Here is a 13,515-nt window from a genome sequence, read left to right as displayed (position 1 = left end):
GCTCTGGCTGTTTAGCGTGCTAGTTCCCAGAGGCTGCCCAGAGGCAGAGCTAAGCGCATATAGTTCCTACCTGGACTCTTCAGTGAACCCCACCTCCTAGCCACAGATGAGGCACTCTCTCCCCAGCCCTGGACTGCAACCTTCTCCTTAGCCCTGGAACCCAACCCAAGAATAGGCCCGGCTTGACCTTATCTTCGAATGCAATCCTAACCTTGTCCAAACAGAGCCCTCACCGCAGCCTCTCACCCAGCAATCCTGACTCAGCTCCCACATGCAGCCGAGCCTTGGCCTTGCAGGGTCCAGACACAATGTCATGAGCCCTCTGGTACACACCCAGTTTTGAAAATAAACCTCTCAAAGTGCCTGCCCTCTCAGGGTTGGGGTCTCCCCCGCCTCAGTGTAGTCTGTGGCTGTAAGGCAGCGTTTCAGCCTTCTCTAGCCCAAAGCTGGCCAGTGCACAGGAGAGGAAGCCTAGAGATCTACTTGCCATATTGCTGTCTGTGTGTTGACACTTCAGTTGGAGCCTGTCTGTGTGCTGGGAGGCCCCATTGGCTCTTGCACGGAAGTCAGCAAACATTGGCTTTCGGTCAAATGGGGACATCATCAGTTGACTTCGACCCTCTCAGGGTTCCTTTTGCCTGCGCTCCCAACAGTGTGACTAACCACAGTCACCACAGAAGAGCCACAAGATGTGAAAAAGAAAGGTGGGCCGTCACCTGTGTTTCTGTCATTCCTCAGCTGCATGATCCTTGGCTCCTTGTTCATACATGGGCTCAAGGGTCATCATTCCTGCCCTCCTTACCTTACTGGATATTCACAAGAGAAAATGGATGTGAGAGATTTAAGAGTCATACAATACGCTGTGAGTTATTATCATCTCTCCCCAGATTTTGCCAGCGTCCCGTCCTACGTGCTATCCAGTAGCAGAACAGCAGAGTAGGAGCTGGCACTCCTACATAGAGTAGGACTACAACCCACAGGCCCAATCTAGCCCACTGCCTGTATTTAGAAATAAGGTTTCATAGTGTAATAAAATTCCACACTCACCGATTTACCTTTTGTCTTTGGCTGCTTCTAGCATGGACTAGTTGCAGCAGAGACCACATAGCCCACAAAGCCTGAGATATCTACTCTTTGGCCCTTTGCAGAAAAAGGTTGCTGATACCTGGCAGAGAGGGCCAGAGCAATGGCCCTGAAATTGGAATACCCGTGTTTGGATTCTGAATCTTCTACTTACTTTGACCTTGGACAAGTTGCTTAGCCTCATTCTCCTCTCCATAAAATGGGAGGATAACCATATCCCGACTCCATACTACCAGATTAGTAGTAAATGAGTAATTCATATAAAGCACTTAGCATGAGACCTGGCATATACAGCAAGTGCTCGGTATTGGCTGGTAGTATTACCCAGGGAATGGAAGCTCTGGTTTGTGGTACCAGACTTTCAAGGGACAGAATAACACAGCTCAAGGCACAGGCCATGGAGTGAAACAGACCTGGATTCATATCCCAGCTCTGTCACCACATGCATGATGTGTGGAAGATTAATTAATCTCCTGAACTTCAACCTCCTCATGCATGAAATAGGAAAAAAAAAAATTACTGTCAGGAGCGAATGATAAAATGCAGGTGGAGTGCTTAGAACAGAATTGGGCACAAACTAAACATTCAGTAGAGATAGCAAATACTCAACTCTAATAATCAGAAGAAGAACAGCGTTTTCCCAAGTAGTGCCAGCCATCCAGGATAAACAGGCAGTGGGAAGCTCCGGTATGCTGACATTATGTGAGGTTAGAGGGTCTACCTTGTGAGTAGTGGTGCCCTTGATACCAGGTTTTGCATAGTCTAAGCACATGCAAATTAAAAAGACTCTAAACTGGAGTTTGTCACAGAGCTATCTATTGGGAGGCTTTTCTCTAAGGCCAAAAGGCCCTCAGGACCAGTTTCCTTTTTAGCACTAATAATCTATGATCCTGTGATTGTTCTTGGACCAAGTGATGGGTCAGGGAAGAGAACACACACACACACACACACACACACACACACAAACACATATGCCATTATAGGAAATACTCTGAAAGATCCTTTTCCAATAATACTACCTGGGTACATAGTAATGCTAAGTAGTTTGCTTTGCAGGATGAAATTGCCCTTATTTTTAATCAGTTTGATGTCCTAAGGGTTGAGTTATGTAATGGGATGTAAACCTTCTTGTCTAGGGAGCACTGGCTAAGGAGACCGCATGTTGTGGGTGGAATGCATTAAGGTAAGCTTGGTTCTGGATGCCAGCCTAAGAGTACAGCTCCCATTCTCTTTTGGCTTAAGGTAACAGGGAGTGATGGAGTTCAGTGGGCTGAAGCATGGCAGCGGAGCGGGGTGTTGTGTATCCTACAAGCTCATGGTTGCTAGATGGTCAACCTAATTTAGAGGACTGTGAGACAAGTCACATCACCAAGCATTTATGTTTATTCCCTACTCAACTCTGTGGAGGTCACTGCTTATTGTATATATCAATCAAAATGATGAAGCTGGAGGGCCTCCGGCTTCAAGAGGACTTACACCTCCATTGTGAGTGAAAAGATACAAAGTCAGTTGGTAATATAAAAGAAAAATAATGAGTGCAAACCAATGCAAGTAAAGACTTGGATGCAAGATGACACCAGCTGTCAAGAATAGTATCAATTGATTAATATAGATAAATGATTTACATTGACTCATTCTTTCATTTACTTATACAGCAAAAATATTGTGTAGTCATTGTGTGATACTGTCTTGGGATTATAAAGAATAATATAAGCTTTGTGAGGGCAGAGATATCATGTGTCTTATTTGCCACTCTATTCCACAGTATCTAACCCAGAGGAGACAGGTAACAATGACTAAATTTCATTCAGCTCCTTACTTAACCTTGGTATTTAGATGTATGTGACATTTATGGAGTTCTTAATGTGGTCGTGGACTTTGACTTCTAAAATACTGGCAAAGAGAAAGTTAATAGACATCTGTTGGTTTGATGTGCCCACCATCCGCTTCCTCTCTGTTCACAGCACCTTCATTTCCTTTTGGCTGCCATATTAGTAAGATAGTTAGTTGTTCTGCCTTCCCTTGACCAAGGTATAATCCAGGCCCTGAGCAAGACCAGGCTTGAACTGAATGGATCAGTTATCACAAGCGGCTAGAGCAGTAGTGAAAACTGAAGAGACTGTCCATGAGAACCCAAATTCCCAAACTTCTATAGTGTCTAACTTCTCTAATGCCCAGGTTTGTATTTTTTCTTAGCTGTGGGCCCATCATATCCTTACAGTAAACTTCTTTTTGTATTACATTAGTCTGTCTTGATTTTTTTCTCTTAGAATCAAAGAACTTAAACTAATGAAGCATGGGTGATAGATAAAAAATGATAAGAGACACAAATTTTTCTATGGACATTTAAAAGAATGAGACTTTTAGACTATAGTTAGGAATGGGGAGGCATAGGAACTTCATGGAGGAGGTGGCATTTGAGCTAAAACTTTAAAGAAGGGAAAATATTTGGAGAGGAAAAAGGCAGGAGGCAGGAGGGCTTTTCAGGCTGGAGCAAGAACATGAACAAATGTCCCAGAACCTAAAGCAAGCCTAGAAACATCTGAGGAACAGCAGCATCTACAACTAGAGCCCAGTGAACTCACTGATTGTCCATGTTTGAGGTCCCATCACACCGAAGTCAGAAGATGTTGCCCTTCCCATGTTCCACAGAGTCAGAACCACCTTACCCTCCACAGTGTCTTTCCTTCACTGACCTGAGCTTTGAGATGCTAGAACTGAAATGTCTGGTAAGATAAGCTAGAACTGACTTCTCAGACCAAGGTGATGTTCTGGAGCTCCAGAGGCACCCAGATCACACATGAGGTACCATAATCGTTAGGGAAGTGTCAAGTTTACTCAGAGCTGTAGGATGTTTTCCTCTATGCTCATCTCTACTGCTTCCCTCCTTTCTCCCACACTGCATCCACACTGGCCACCTTTCTGTTTCACAAGCTCACCCATCTTTTCCTGAGCCTTTTAAGAGCCTTTGTACTTTCTGTTCCTTCTGCCGGAAACCATTTCCCTGGCCCTTTGCCTGGCAGTCTCCTTCTTATGGTTCATCCCTCAGCTCTAGGGTGTGTTCCACAGAGAGGGTCTCCTTGACCATCGTCTCTAAAGTTGCCCTGCCAGAGGCTCTCACATCCCATTTCATTTTCTTCATAACACTTATTGTATCCAAAGTAATCTTGTTGACTGTATATCATTTCTCCCCGCTCTCTAGAACCTAAGCTTCATGATAGCTGGGTATTATCTTCTTATCCAGTGTTGTATCCCTGGCCCCATCTTGCTACCTAACATCTACTACATGTTCAATAAACATTTACTGGACGGGTGGATGGTAGAGAGATAGAAGAAAGATGGAGAGAAAGAAGAGAATAGTCACATCTGTAGAAGTACACACCTCCAATGAGTATTAAAGTTTTATTAGAGGACTTCTACCAAAATTAAATAAAAAAAAAATTGAGAAATGCCAATTTGGTGTGAACTCCACTGTTTGGGGAAGGGGCCTGTTCATGGTCCCAGATTTGCTTCTTTGCATTTACTTTTCCACAACCATATTAGACACCTGAAGAGTCAGTCTGTTTGTCCTGTCCCCTGCTCCTGGTTTCATGTGTCAGCCACAAAATGGGTCTAATTCCAGAACCAGGGGGCCCAGTCTTTACCTAATTCTCACCCTCATATACAATGACACATCATTGGCTTTCAGTGCCTGGTAATTAATACTCAGGTTTCCTAATAAATATACAAATCTGAGCAGGGGAGGATGACCCTCTTCTGCATCTCCTTTTGTTGCCATGTCCCAACTGGGCTGTAGGGCCAGCACGAAGAGAGGTCCCTGTGAATCTGAGATGAATCCAAAGCCAAAGTAAAATGCAACATTGACACGTGACACAGAGACTTAACTTCTCCAGTCCTGGGAAGGCCCTTGGCAATGTGGTCCCTACCCTCCTCCGCCTCTGTACCACATCCCTACCCGAGTCATACTGGATTTCCTGGGGTTTCTCTCAGGTCTCCTCCTCTCTTTCACCTTATTGCCCTTGGATAAACTGGTGCCTCTACCTGGATATCGATACAAAGTGCTTAGTACAATGCCTGGCCAGTAGTAAATGCTCAGTAAACACTGGCCGTAATAGCAGTTATGAACCTTTATTCTATGCTTGAGCCCCTTTTTACTCTTTGAAAATATCCTTTCTTTCCCTTAATGTAAAAACTTTGCTAACCCCTCTGTAAGCTCTATGAAAGCAGAAAATATGTCTGTCTTGTATCAACATGGTATCCCAATTTTCTGGGAATATTAGTTTCTGGTGCTCAATAAATATTTGTTGAATTTAGCAAGTGGATGATAAGGTTTTATCTAGTAAGTAAGAGGGAAGCCCTGGGCATGTCTCAGAATCCCTAATAACTGTGATGTTGTATAGAGGGATGGGGACAATTTATATCAATTATAGTAATTTGTTGCCTGTCAGTATTAGATCTTGGATGCAAGACAGTATAAGGGGATGGAGTGCATTCTTACTGCCCTCTGAGTGATGGAAATAAAACACTTTTGACATCACAAGGTTAGAGTCAGATCAGGAATGCCATTCCTACCAATGAGGATAGAAATATTCAAGGAGGAGGATGAATATCTAAAGGTCCCCCACCCCACCCCCGCATCTACTTTCTGTCTCCCTCCCCCAAAATGAAATTGTCCTGTCACCTCATTATCCACTATTTACAATGAGGCTGCCACATTTCCAGGGACTGAAGCCAGGAGCCAAGGAGATATGCTGGTGTGAGAAGCCTTAAATGAAGTGACAATAAAAAGGAGTTGCTGATACAGGAGTTCCCTCCCTGGGAGAGAGCTGTCAGGGCAATGCCCAGGGCTGGGGGATTTATTGATACTAAGTGGATGGTGCCCTAACCAGGAATGATGATCAGAGGTTTGAGTGAACCAAGGATGGATTTGGACAGCCTGCGCTGTGCGTGGGCTTTCCTGCCCTTGCCAGTCCTGCCCTCCCACCTCCCCAGGAGGGAATTCCTGGCCTCGTTTTTTACTCGCTCTGATTGTCGCACACATTCTGCTGCTGAATCTCTTGGAGGCAGGGACCGCGGAACCTGACACCCTGGCCGCGTTCCCTGAACGCTCTGTGTCTTCTTTCTTTGCTGGGTCTTTGCTGTTGCTGCTTCTTCTACCTGAAATATTTTTAAAATATATATATTCTTTCCTTAATTTGAAAAAAGGTGACAGTGTTATATTATTTTTAGGTGTGCAACACAGCGATTCAACTTCTCTATACGTTATGCTGTGCTCACTGCAAGTGCAGCTACCATCTGTCACCACCCAACGCTGCTACAATACCATTGACTATATTCCTGGTGCTGCGCCTTTCATCCCCAGATAGAATTCATATGCGTAAGGCTGCACCCTAGTCCCTCTCTGGGCTGATTCCCACTGATCTGTCAGTGTCAACGCTCTCCCGTCCTCCTGGAAGCCTTCTTTGCTGTCCCCAAAGGCTGGAGTCAGGCGTCCCTTCCTGAACCCCGAAGTCACCCCTGCCACAGCACTTATACTGAAGCCGTACCACCTACTTTGCTGTCAGGCTGTCCCGCTGCCCAGATGACAGTCCTCAAGGTCAGGGCTTACTTCGCGTGCCACTGCACCTCGAGTACCCAGTGAGTGGTGGGCGTTAGATGTCGAGGGGTAGATGGGTAGGCGAATGGACTGATGGGCGGGCCGGAAGAAGGACAGACATGTGCATATATGCTTTGCCATGAAACACACCCCCAGTTATTTTTTTGTGTTATTTTAACATCAATGGACCTGAATGCAGTAAATGCACCTTTAGGCAGTATCAGAGAAAGGCAGCATTAAATGAGAGGATTTTCTAGACACTGCAGGTGACTCAGGTACCAAGACTGTTTTTTACCCAAATTTCTGGGGACAGAGGGAGGCATATCACAGAGGTAAAGAACTCAAGCTCTACGCCCCCACTGGTGGAGTTGAGATCACAGCCGTGCCTTGCACCGGTCCTGGACCTCACTTTACTAATTGTAGCCTACCTCATAGGCTGAAGGGAGCCAATGGAAGGGAATGTCCTTGTAGGTGCTCGAGTGCCGGCTCCTAATTACTGCCACCACAGGCATTTTACACGCCACTGCTGTCTTGAGTGGATGGTTCCACACAGAGTCCAGCCTGCTCTGATTCAACACCAGCGGAGTTCTGATGCCGCTTCAGAATGTTCCCATCTCTTCCTCCTGCCTGTGGTGCCTGACTTACCATCTCCACCTCCAGCCCCCTTTCTGATTATCCCCCAGACAGCGGGTTAAAATTGCATCCTGCATAGAACTCAAGACTGTGGATGCATCTAGATTTAGTGCTGGGGGTTTGTTGCAATCAAATCCAAGCCTTTAACTGCTTCTGGGGGTTGGAAAAGTACACTGGAGGTTGCTAAAAGTTTGGCCAGCAAATAACTCAAGTCTTGTCAATCAGTAAACATATTTGAACGAATTAGACTAGCATCTAGGATATTGGAGCCTGAAGGGATGTTACATATGACAGTTCAAACCATCATTTTACAGATGGGAAAACTGAAACCCAGGGAAAACGTGGGATTTACTCAAGGTCACAAGAGTAATGTGTTATGATAAAACCAAAAAGAGGCTCCTCCAGGTCTTCTGGCATCTAGTTTACTACTTTTCTTGTAAGACTACTTTTTCTCTTCTGATTGAGTATTTACTATGACAGATTCAAAGAAATGCCCTACAACTACCAATTATATTTCACGATATTTAGCCATTGACTGCATTGTTGTAGGCCTTGGGCCTACAGAGTGCCTCTCTGTCTCTCTCTCTCTCTCTTTCTGTCTCTCTCTCTTTCCATCTCCCTGCCTGTCTCTGACTCGCTGTCTCTATCTCTTTCATCTGTCTCTCTGTCTCTATCTCTCTCTGTCTCTCTCTCTGTCTCTCTCTATCTCTGTCTTACACTCTCTCTCTCTCTTTCTCTCTCTTTCCATCTCCCTGCCTGTCTCTGACTCTCTGTCTCTGTCTCTGTATCTTTCTCTCTGTCTCTCTCTCTGTCTCTGTCTCTGTCTGTCTCTCTCTCTGTGTGGCTGTTCCTGCTTGGCTAAGATGAGAAGCTAGCTTGAAGTTCAGGTACCGAGCAGCTCTGTGGCCCAGGTCCAGTCAGGTAAATCCAGGCCAGGCTACCTCCAAGCCAAGCTATTTTAGGGAGCAGTGGGTAAGTGTACCCTCTTAGCCTTAGAGGATAAAGCACTCAGTTTAAGAGAAGATAAATTTGAAAAAGGAAAATTGGGAGATTAATTTGAGGGGGAAAACTCCCAGCCTCTTGTGTATCTAAGGATCTGATCGTGTGCTCCCACTCCTATTTCTTGCACCTCCATTCCCTCCTTTGCTTCTAAATTCTAGCAAGAAACACCAGCCACGAGGGCCCCAGAGGCCCAACTAAAGGTGTGAATCCAAGTGGATGACGCGAGGGAATAGATCTGGAACATAAGATTTATATCCCACAGGATAATATTTCATTGCAGCAGGGGGAGAAGAAATCCTAAAAATACCATACAGAGCATATTATAATATGCTAACGGGTTTATGTGCTCCCTCTATCCATTTCACTCAGTAAGATGGATTGTGCTTTTTGACAAATCTATATTTAACATAGGGAGAATAATACACAATGTACACTTCCTGGTGGGGAAATCCATATTTATGGAAATCTTGATTCTGGCAATTACAATAGATATTTAAAGACAGTACCTATTGTCTGCTGGGAACAGATAGATTGTCCTCATTAGGGTGGAAGAGAAAATCTTATGAGTGGGAAAGAATAAACAACTACTTTACAGGGGCAGGAGGGTCCAGAGTGAGTCAACAGTCATCTCTGTTCGGGCCCAGCTCCCCTTCATAGCCCGTCCTGTGGACCCTCTCGTCAAGCATCTGTCATTCATTCATTATTTCCTCCATTCAACAAATACTTATTAAGCCCTTCCCTGTCCCGGGCACTCTGCTGGCTCTGGGGCACAAGTGAGACCCCCGTTTTCAGGGATTAACATTGACCCAAGCAGCCACAACTATAAACAAGCAAAGAAAAAGGCAAAGATTTCAAATAATAAGAAAGACTGAAATAAGGCAGGGTGATGTGACAGAGACTTATAGGCAGGTGTGGGGAGGCTGGGGTCACTACTGAGAAGAGATGATGAAGGAAGGCCCATTCTGGGGGGTGAGATCTGACCTGAAAGGCAACTGCAGAAAAGGAGTGATCTTTGCAAAGAGTTAGGGCCGAGCCCTGCAGATAGAGGAAGGGAGCAGGTGCTGCTGAGTCCAGGGCAGAGTAAGCTCAGAGCCCCGGGGAATAGAACCAAGGCCCATGCAGCTAGAGCAGGGAGCAGGGAGAGGTGTATAAGGCAGGAAGGTTCTGAGGGGCCAGTTATTCAGGCTCTGAGTTACAGTCAGATGTTTCTTGTGTGCAGTGGGAAACCTCAAAACTCGTGAGAGGTTTTGCACAAGGAAGGGAAATTTTGTTTTGTTAGTTTTGTGTTGATTTGGTTTTGGGTTTAGTTAATTAAAAAGATACCTCTTGCTTCGGCGGGGGCGAAGGGATTTGCTGAAAACCAGAAGCCATAAGCCTAGAGTCCATGAGAACTCCCTTCAGATACTGGGAGGGCCATGGAATATGGGTTCAGAGAAGATATTCCATGAGCCTCTGGTCTCAAAGAGTTATCAGTCAGGAACTGGGCACCTTGAGAGGTACTGAGTGCCCAGTAACTACAGGTATGCAAGCAGATGTTAATGTGTTCCTACCCGGTTTCCTGGAGACAGTATTCTGGTTTTCAGTGGGGATCAGACACATGACTCATACAGTTCAGTTGCAATCTTTAAGAGATGAACTTTCAAGCCCATTAGCTCCAGGGACTGAATCAGAACTAAGACTCACAATAGGCAACTGGGTACTGGTGGTGAGTTGCATTCTTTAGTGCAGCATAGACCAGACGATCTTCAATAACATGTTAAAAGTATTCACCAACAAAGGATCCTGGGGACATACAGACTTGACAAGATCTGGGTTAAAGTTGAGCAGGATCCCTCACAATCTTTTATGTAACTAGAGTGCAACTCGCACCTCCAAAATGCGGACAAGGTGAGCACCATTTCCCAAGTTTATTTGACCAAAGATGCCTTTTCTTTTTTAAGGAGCATTTTGTTGAATAAGGTTTTATGGAACACATTTGGGCGATGCTTATACAGCATAATTTGAGACCCCACATACAAGGTACTGCAGGGTCATGGAAGCAGACGATGTGTTAAAGAGAACAACAGATCTAAGAGCATCAGCTTTTCATCTTAAAAAAAAAAAAAAAAAAAAAAAAAAAAAGCACTGATAATGCCAAAGTCCCAGGGTTATAATGAGAACTAGATAGACTAATATATGTGAAAGGACGGCAAGGTACCCTAAAATACGACTACTGTGATTGAGGATGACTCATCTGCCTCACCATCCATATTTGGAGGGTAATTTCAGGCATGGGAGATAGCTTTAGGGTTGGTCACCTACCCAACTGGGGTGAAGAGTATGAAACCATCCTGTATCCCATATTAAAATGAGTTTAGTAGCTAACCAACCTGGTGTTTGGCCCTATGACTTTAGTTTTTAAACTTTATCTTCTAACCAGCAGTGTAATAAAGCAGAATCCAGGACTGGGTCCTTGCAAAATGGCTCCCATGGGGGTGTTCATACAGTTAAGCTGTTACTATGTCTGATACACTGGGGGGGTCTGAAAAGTCAACTAGCAGGATGTACAAACACAAAGTGAACACTGGCAAAGAAATGTATACCACAAGCTAAGGGTAAACTGAGAACATCAATACTTGTTTTCTTCAACATGGATCTGCAGCAAGCTGGCAGAACTCCTTGATTCTGTAGCAACTTTTAATGCTTTGCCTTAACACGATGGGCAGTGTCATAGAAAGATGACTGGATGGGGGTTAAGATACCTACCCAACTCAGATATGGCCTAGATGTGCCATCTTGGACATGTTCACTAACTTTCTGAGCCTTAGTTTTTCCCTTTTAAAAATGATTCAGTCTTCCCTCTTCTACATTAAGAAGACCATTGCAGAGATAAAGAGACATATAAAAATGAGAACATATGAAGAGAACATAAGAGAGAACATATGAAAATGGTTTAGTATATTTATCATTAATAAGCATGGCAACGTCTGGCTTAGAATTGGGACCTTCTAAACATTGGATGAGACTGATAGACATGTGGATTAAACAGATGGTTGGGTGAGTGGGATGCATAGACATGTAACATAGGAAGGCAGTTGGACAGACTGGTAGGTTAGAAGGACGCATGGATAGATTGGTTGGATGGGTGGATGGCCAGATGATAGATGAATGGAAGAATGATGAGTTGGGATGGATGAACCAGTGGATGGATTAGTTTGGGAACCATCTGCCAGTTTCCTTGCAGCATCTTCTATTAATCCTTCTCTTCTCCTCCTCCAGTCTGTTCCCAGTTCTCTAAAGGAGTCTACGCCATCTTTGGGTTTTATGAACGGAGAACTGTCAACATGCTGACCTCCTTCTGTGGGGCCCTCCACGTCTGCTTCATCACACCGAGCTTCCCCGTTGACACCTCCAATCAGTTTGTCCTTCAGCTACGCCCTGAGCTGCAGGATGCTCTTATCAGCATCATCGACCATTACAAGTGGCAGAAATTCATCTACATTTATGATGCAGACCGGGGTAAGCCAAGGGTTAGGGGAGGGAGACTGTTGAGATTGGAGAGAAAATTGCCAGAGGAAGGAGAATGATGCCTCCCTGCCTCATTGAAAAGCAAGGGAGGAATGATCCAGAAATTCTTTATTTCTATGGACTGATTGCTCATGGCTAATTCCCAACTCACAGTGTGGAAACACATCCTCTGAGAGAGTAATTCTCTTAACACACCATGTCACTCTACAGCTCGCCAAGCTTCCATGGCTCCTGAGTCCAGGCTCAAAGCCCAAGGGCCTCCATTGAATGGCTCATGACTTATGGTGTAGGTGTTAGGAGCACAGACTCTAGAGTCAGACAAACCTGAATCTAAATTCTGTGTCCCCTCCTCTCCCACTGTTTGTCTTTGCACAAGCTCTCTCTGCCTCAGTTTGGGTTTAAATTCAGAATGAGTTGGGGATAAAATTTTCTATGCCTTCATTCCCTCATCTCTGTCATAAGATGAACCTAATCTCTACCTCCTAAAGTTGCTGTGAGGATTGCATGGGGTGACTAGAAAGTTCCTGTCAGTGCCTAGGATACAAGTGCTCAGAATCCTCCATACTTATTAACTGCCATCATCATCATCACCATCATCACCATCACCCCTCCAGGCCCTTCTAGTTCTGCTCCCACTTTCATTTTGAATTTTACGTCACATTTTCCAAATGTTTCCTATGCCCTTTTCTTCTCTGCATCTTTCCTCATGCTGTTCCTCTTTTCTGGAATGCACCTCCTTTCCCAGATCTACATATGCGAATCCTTCCTCTCTTTTGCAGCTGCTCAAACACTGCTTCTCTATCCCCTAATCCTTAAATGGGAACTTTTTCTTTTTTTTTCTGATACCTGTGGTGGTTGTATTATACTCTCCTGCCTTTCCCTTATATATTAAATGGTCTTCAGAACCTAGTCATTATTGGCATAAATAAATAAATGGATTGTGCAAGGTGTGGAAACTGAGGAAGGGTAGTTTTGCCCTGAGTGAAAGGGAGGTTTTGCAAGAGGTTCCTGTAGGAAGGCTTACGAGACTTTTGAGTAGAACAATGGCTTGTGAGACTGTGTTTTGGGCAGTGTTAGGCAGACATTATTCAATGAGGAGGAACTAGCAGAAGAGACCCAGAAACATTCTGTTTTCTTCAATTTTCCCTCGATTCTCCTCATTTTGAGGATTTCCCTTCTCAAACAGCAGTCATTGGGAGGATTGCCTGCAGAAGGGATATTTCATGACAGCCCACAGCCTACTGAAGCTTGAGGCCTGGAAGGGGCAAACCTACTTCCCCAAATCCATAAAAATATAATTTTGATTATAGAGAGTCCCCTCTGGGTTGGCAGAAGCACCCAGGCTCGTGACTGGACTCTGCCTGTCTCAGAACTCTGAGCTCAGAGCTCTGCCATTTGCTAGCTATGTGACCTTGGGCCAATGACTAAATCTCTCTGAGCCTCGGTTTTCACATCTGTGGTGCAATGGTGATAATAATGATATGTATCTCACAGGATTAAGTAAACTGAAAACAAGAAAGCTAGTAGAATGGCACCACACACGTAGTACGTTTTCAGTAAATGTGAGGCTTAAGCACACCAAACAACTTGTACTGAAAAAGGAAACAGCGACAAGAAGGCGTAACAAACCAATCAATCTGTAGATGATTCTTAAGGCCAGGCACCATATTGGTCACTGCAGGAGGGATTAGCAG

The 13,515-nt window shown here is 44.7% G+C and overlaps 1 protein-coding gene across 4 annotated transcripts in view; it reads left to right on the top strand.

The window, feature by feature from the left end:
* The window catches only part of GRIA1 (glutamate ionotropic receptor AMPA type subunit 1), a 302,961-nt gene that overhangs the window by 147,416 nt on the left and 142,030 nt on the right, over positions 1-13,515 (top strand). For 3 of the 4 annotated variants that reach the window (XM_049647948.1, XM_049647945.1, XM_049647946.1), the window contains exon 3: positions 11,573-11,812. The exons of the other annotated variant lie outside the window; for it this stretch is intronic. In XM_049647948.1, the coding sequence (XP_049503905.1) occupies positions 11,573-11,812 (240 nt within the window). The remainder of the gene's footprint in view (positions 1-11,572; positions 11,813-13,515) is intronic. 4 annotated transcript variants of the gene reach the window in all.

This window comes from Panthera uncia, assembly GCF_023721935.1.
Source record: "Panthera uncia isolate 11264 chromosome A1 unlocalized genomic scaffold, Puncia_PCG_1.0 HiC_scaffold_17, whole genome shotgun sequence".
In the NCBI taxonomy this organism is placed as follows: Eukaryota; Metazoa; Chordata; class Mammalia; order Carnivora; family Felidae; genus Panthera; species Panthera uncia.
Note: the sequence above shows the minus strand (reverse complement) of the source record. Positions and strands in the feature narration are given on the sequence as shown.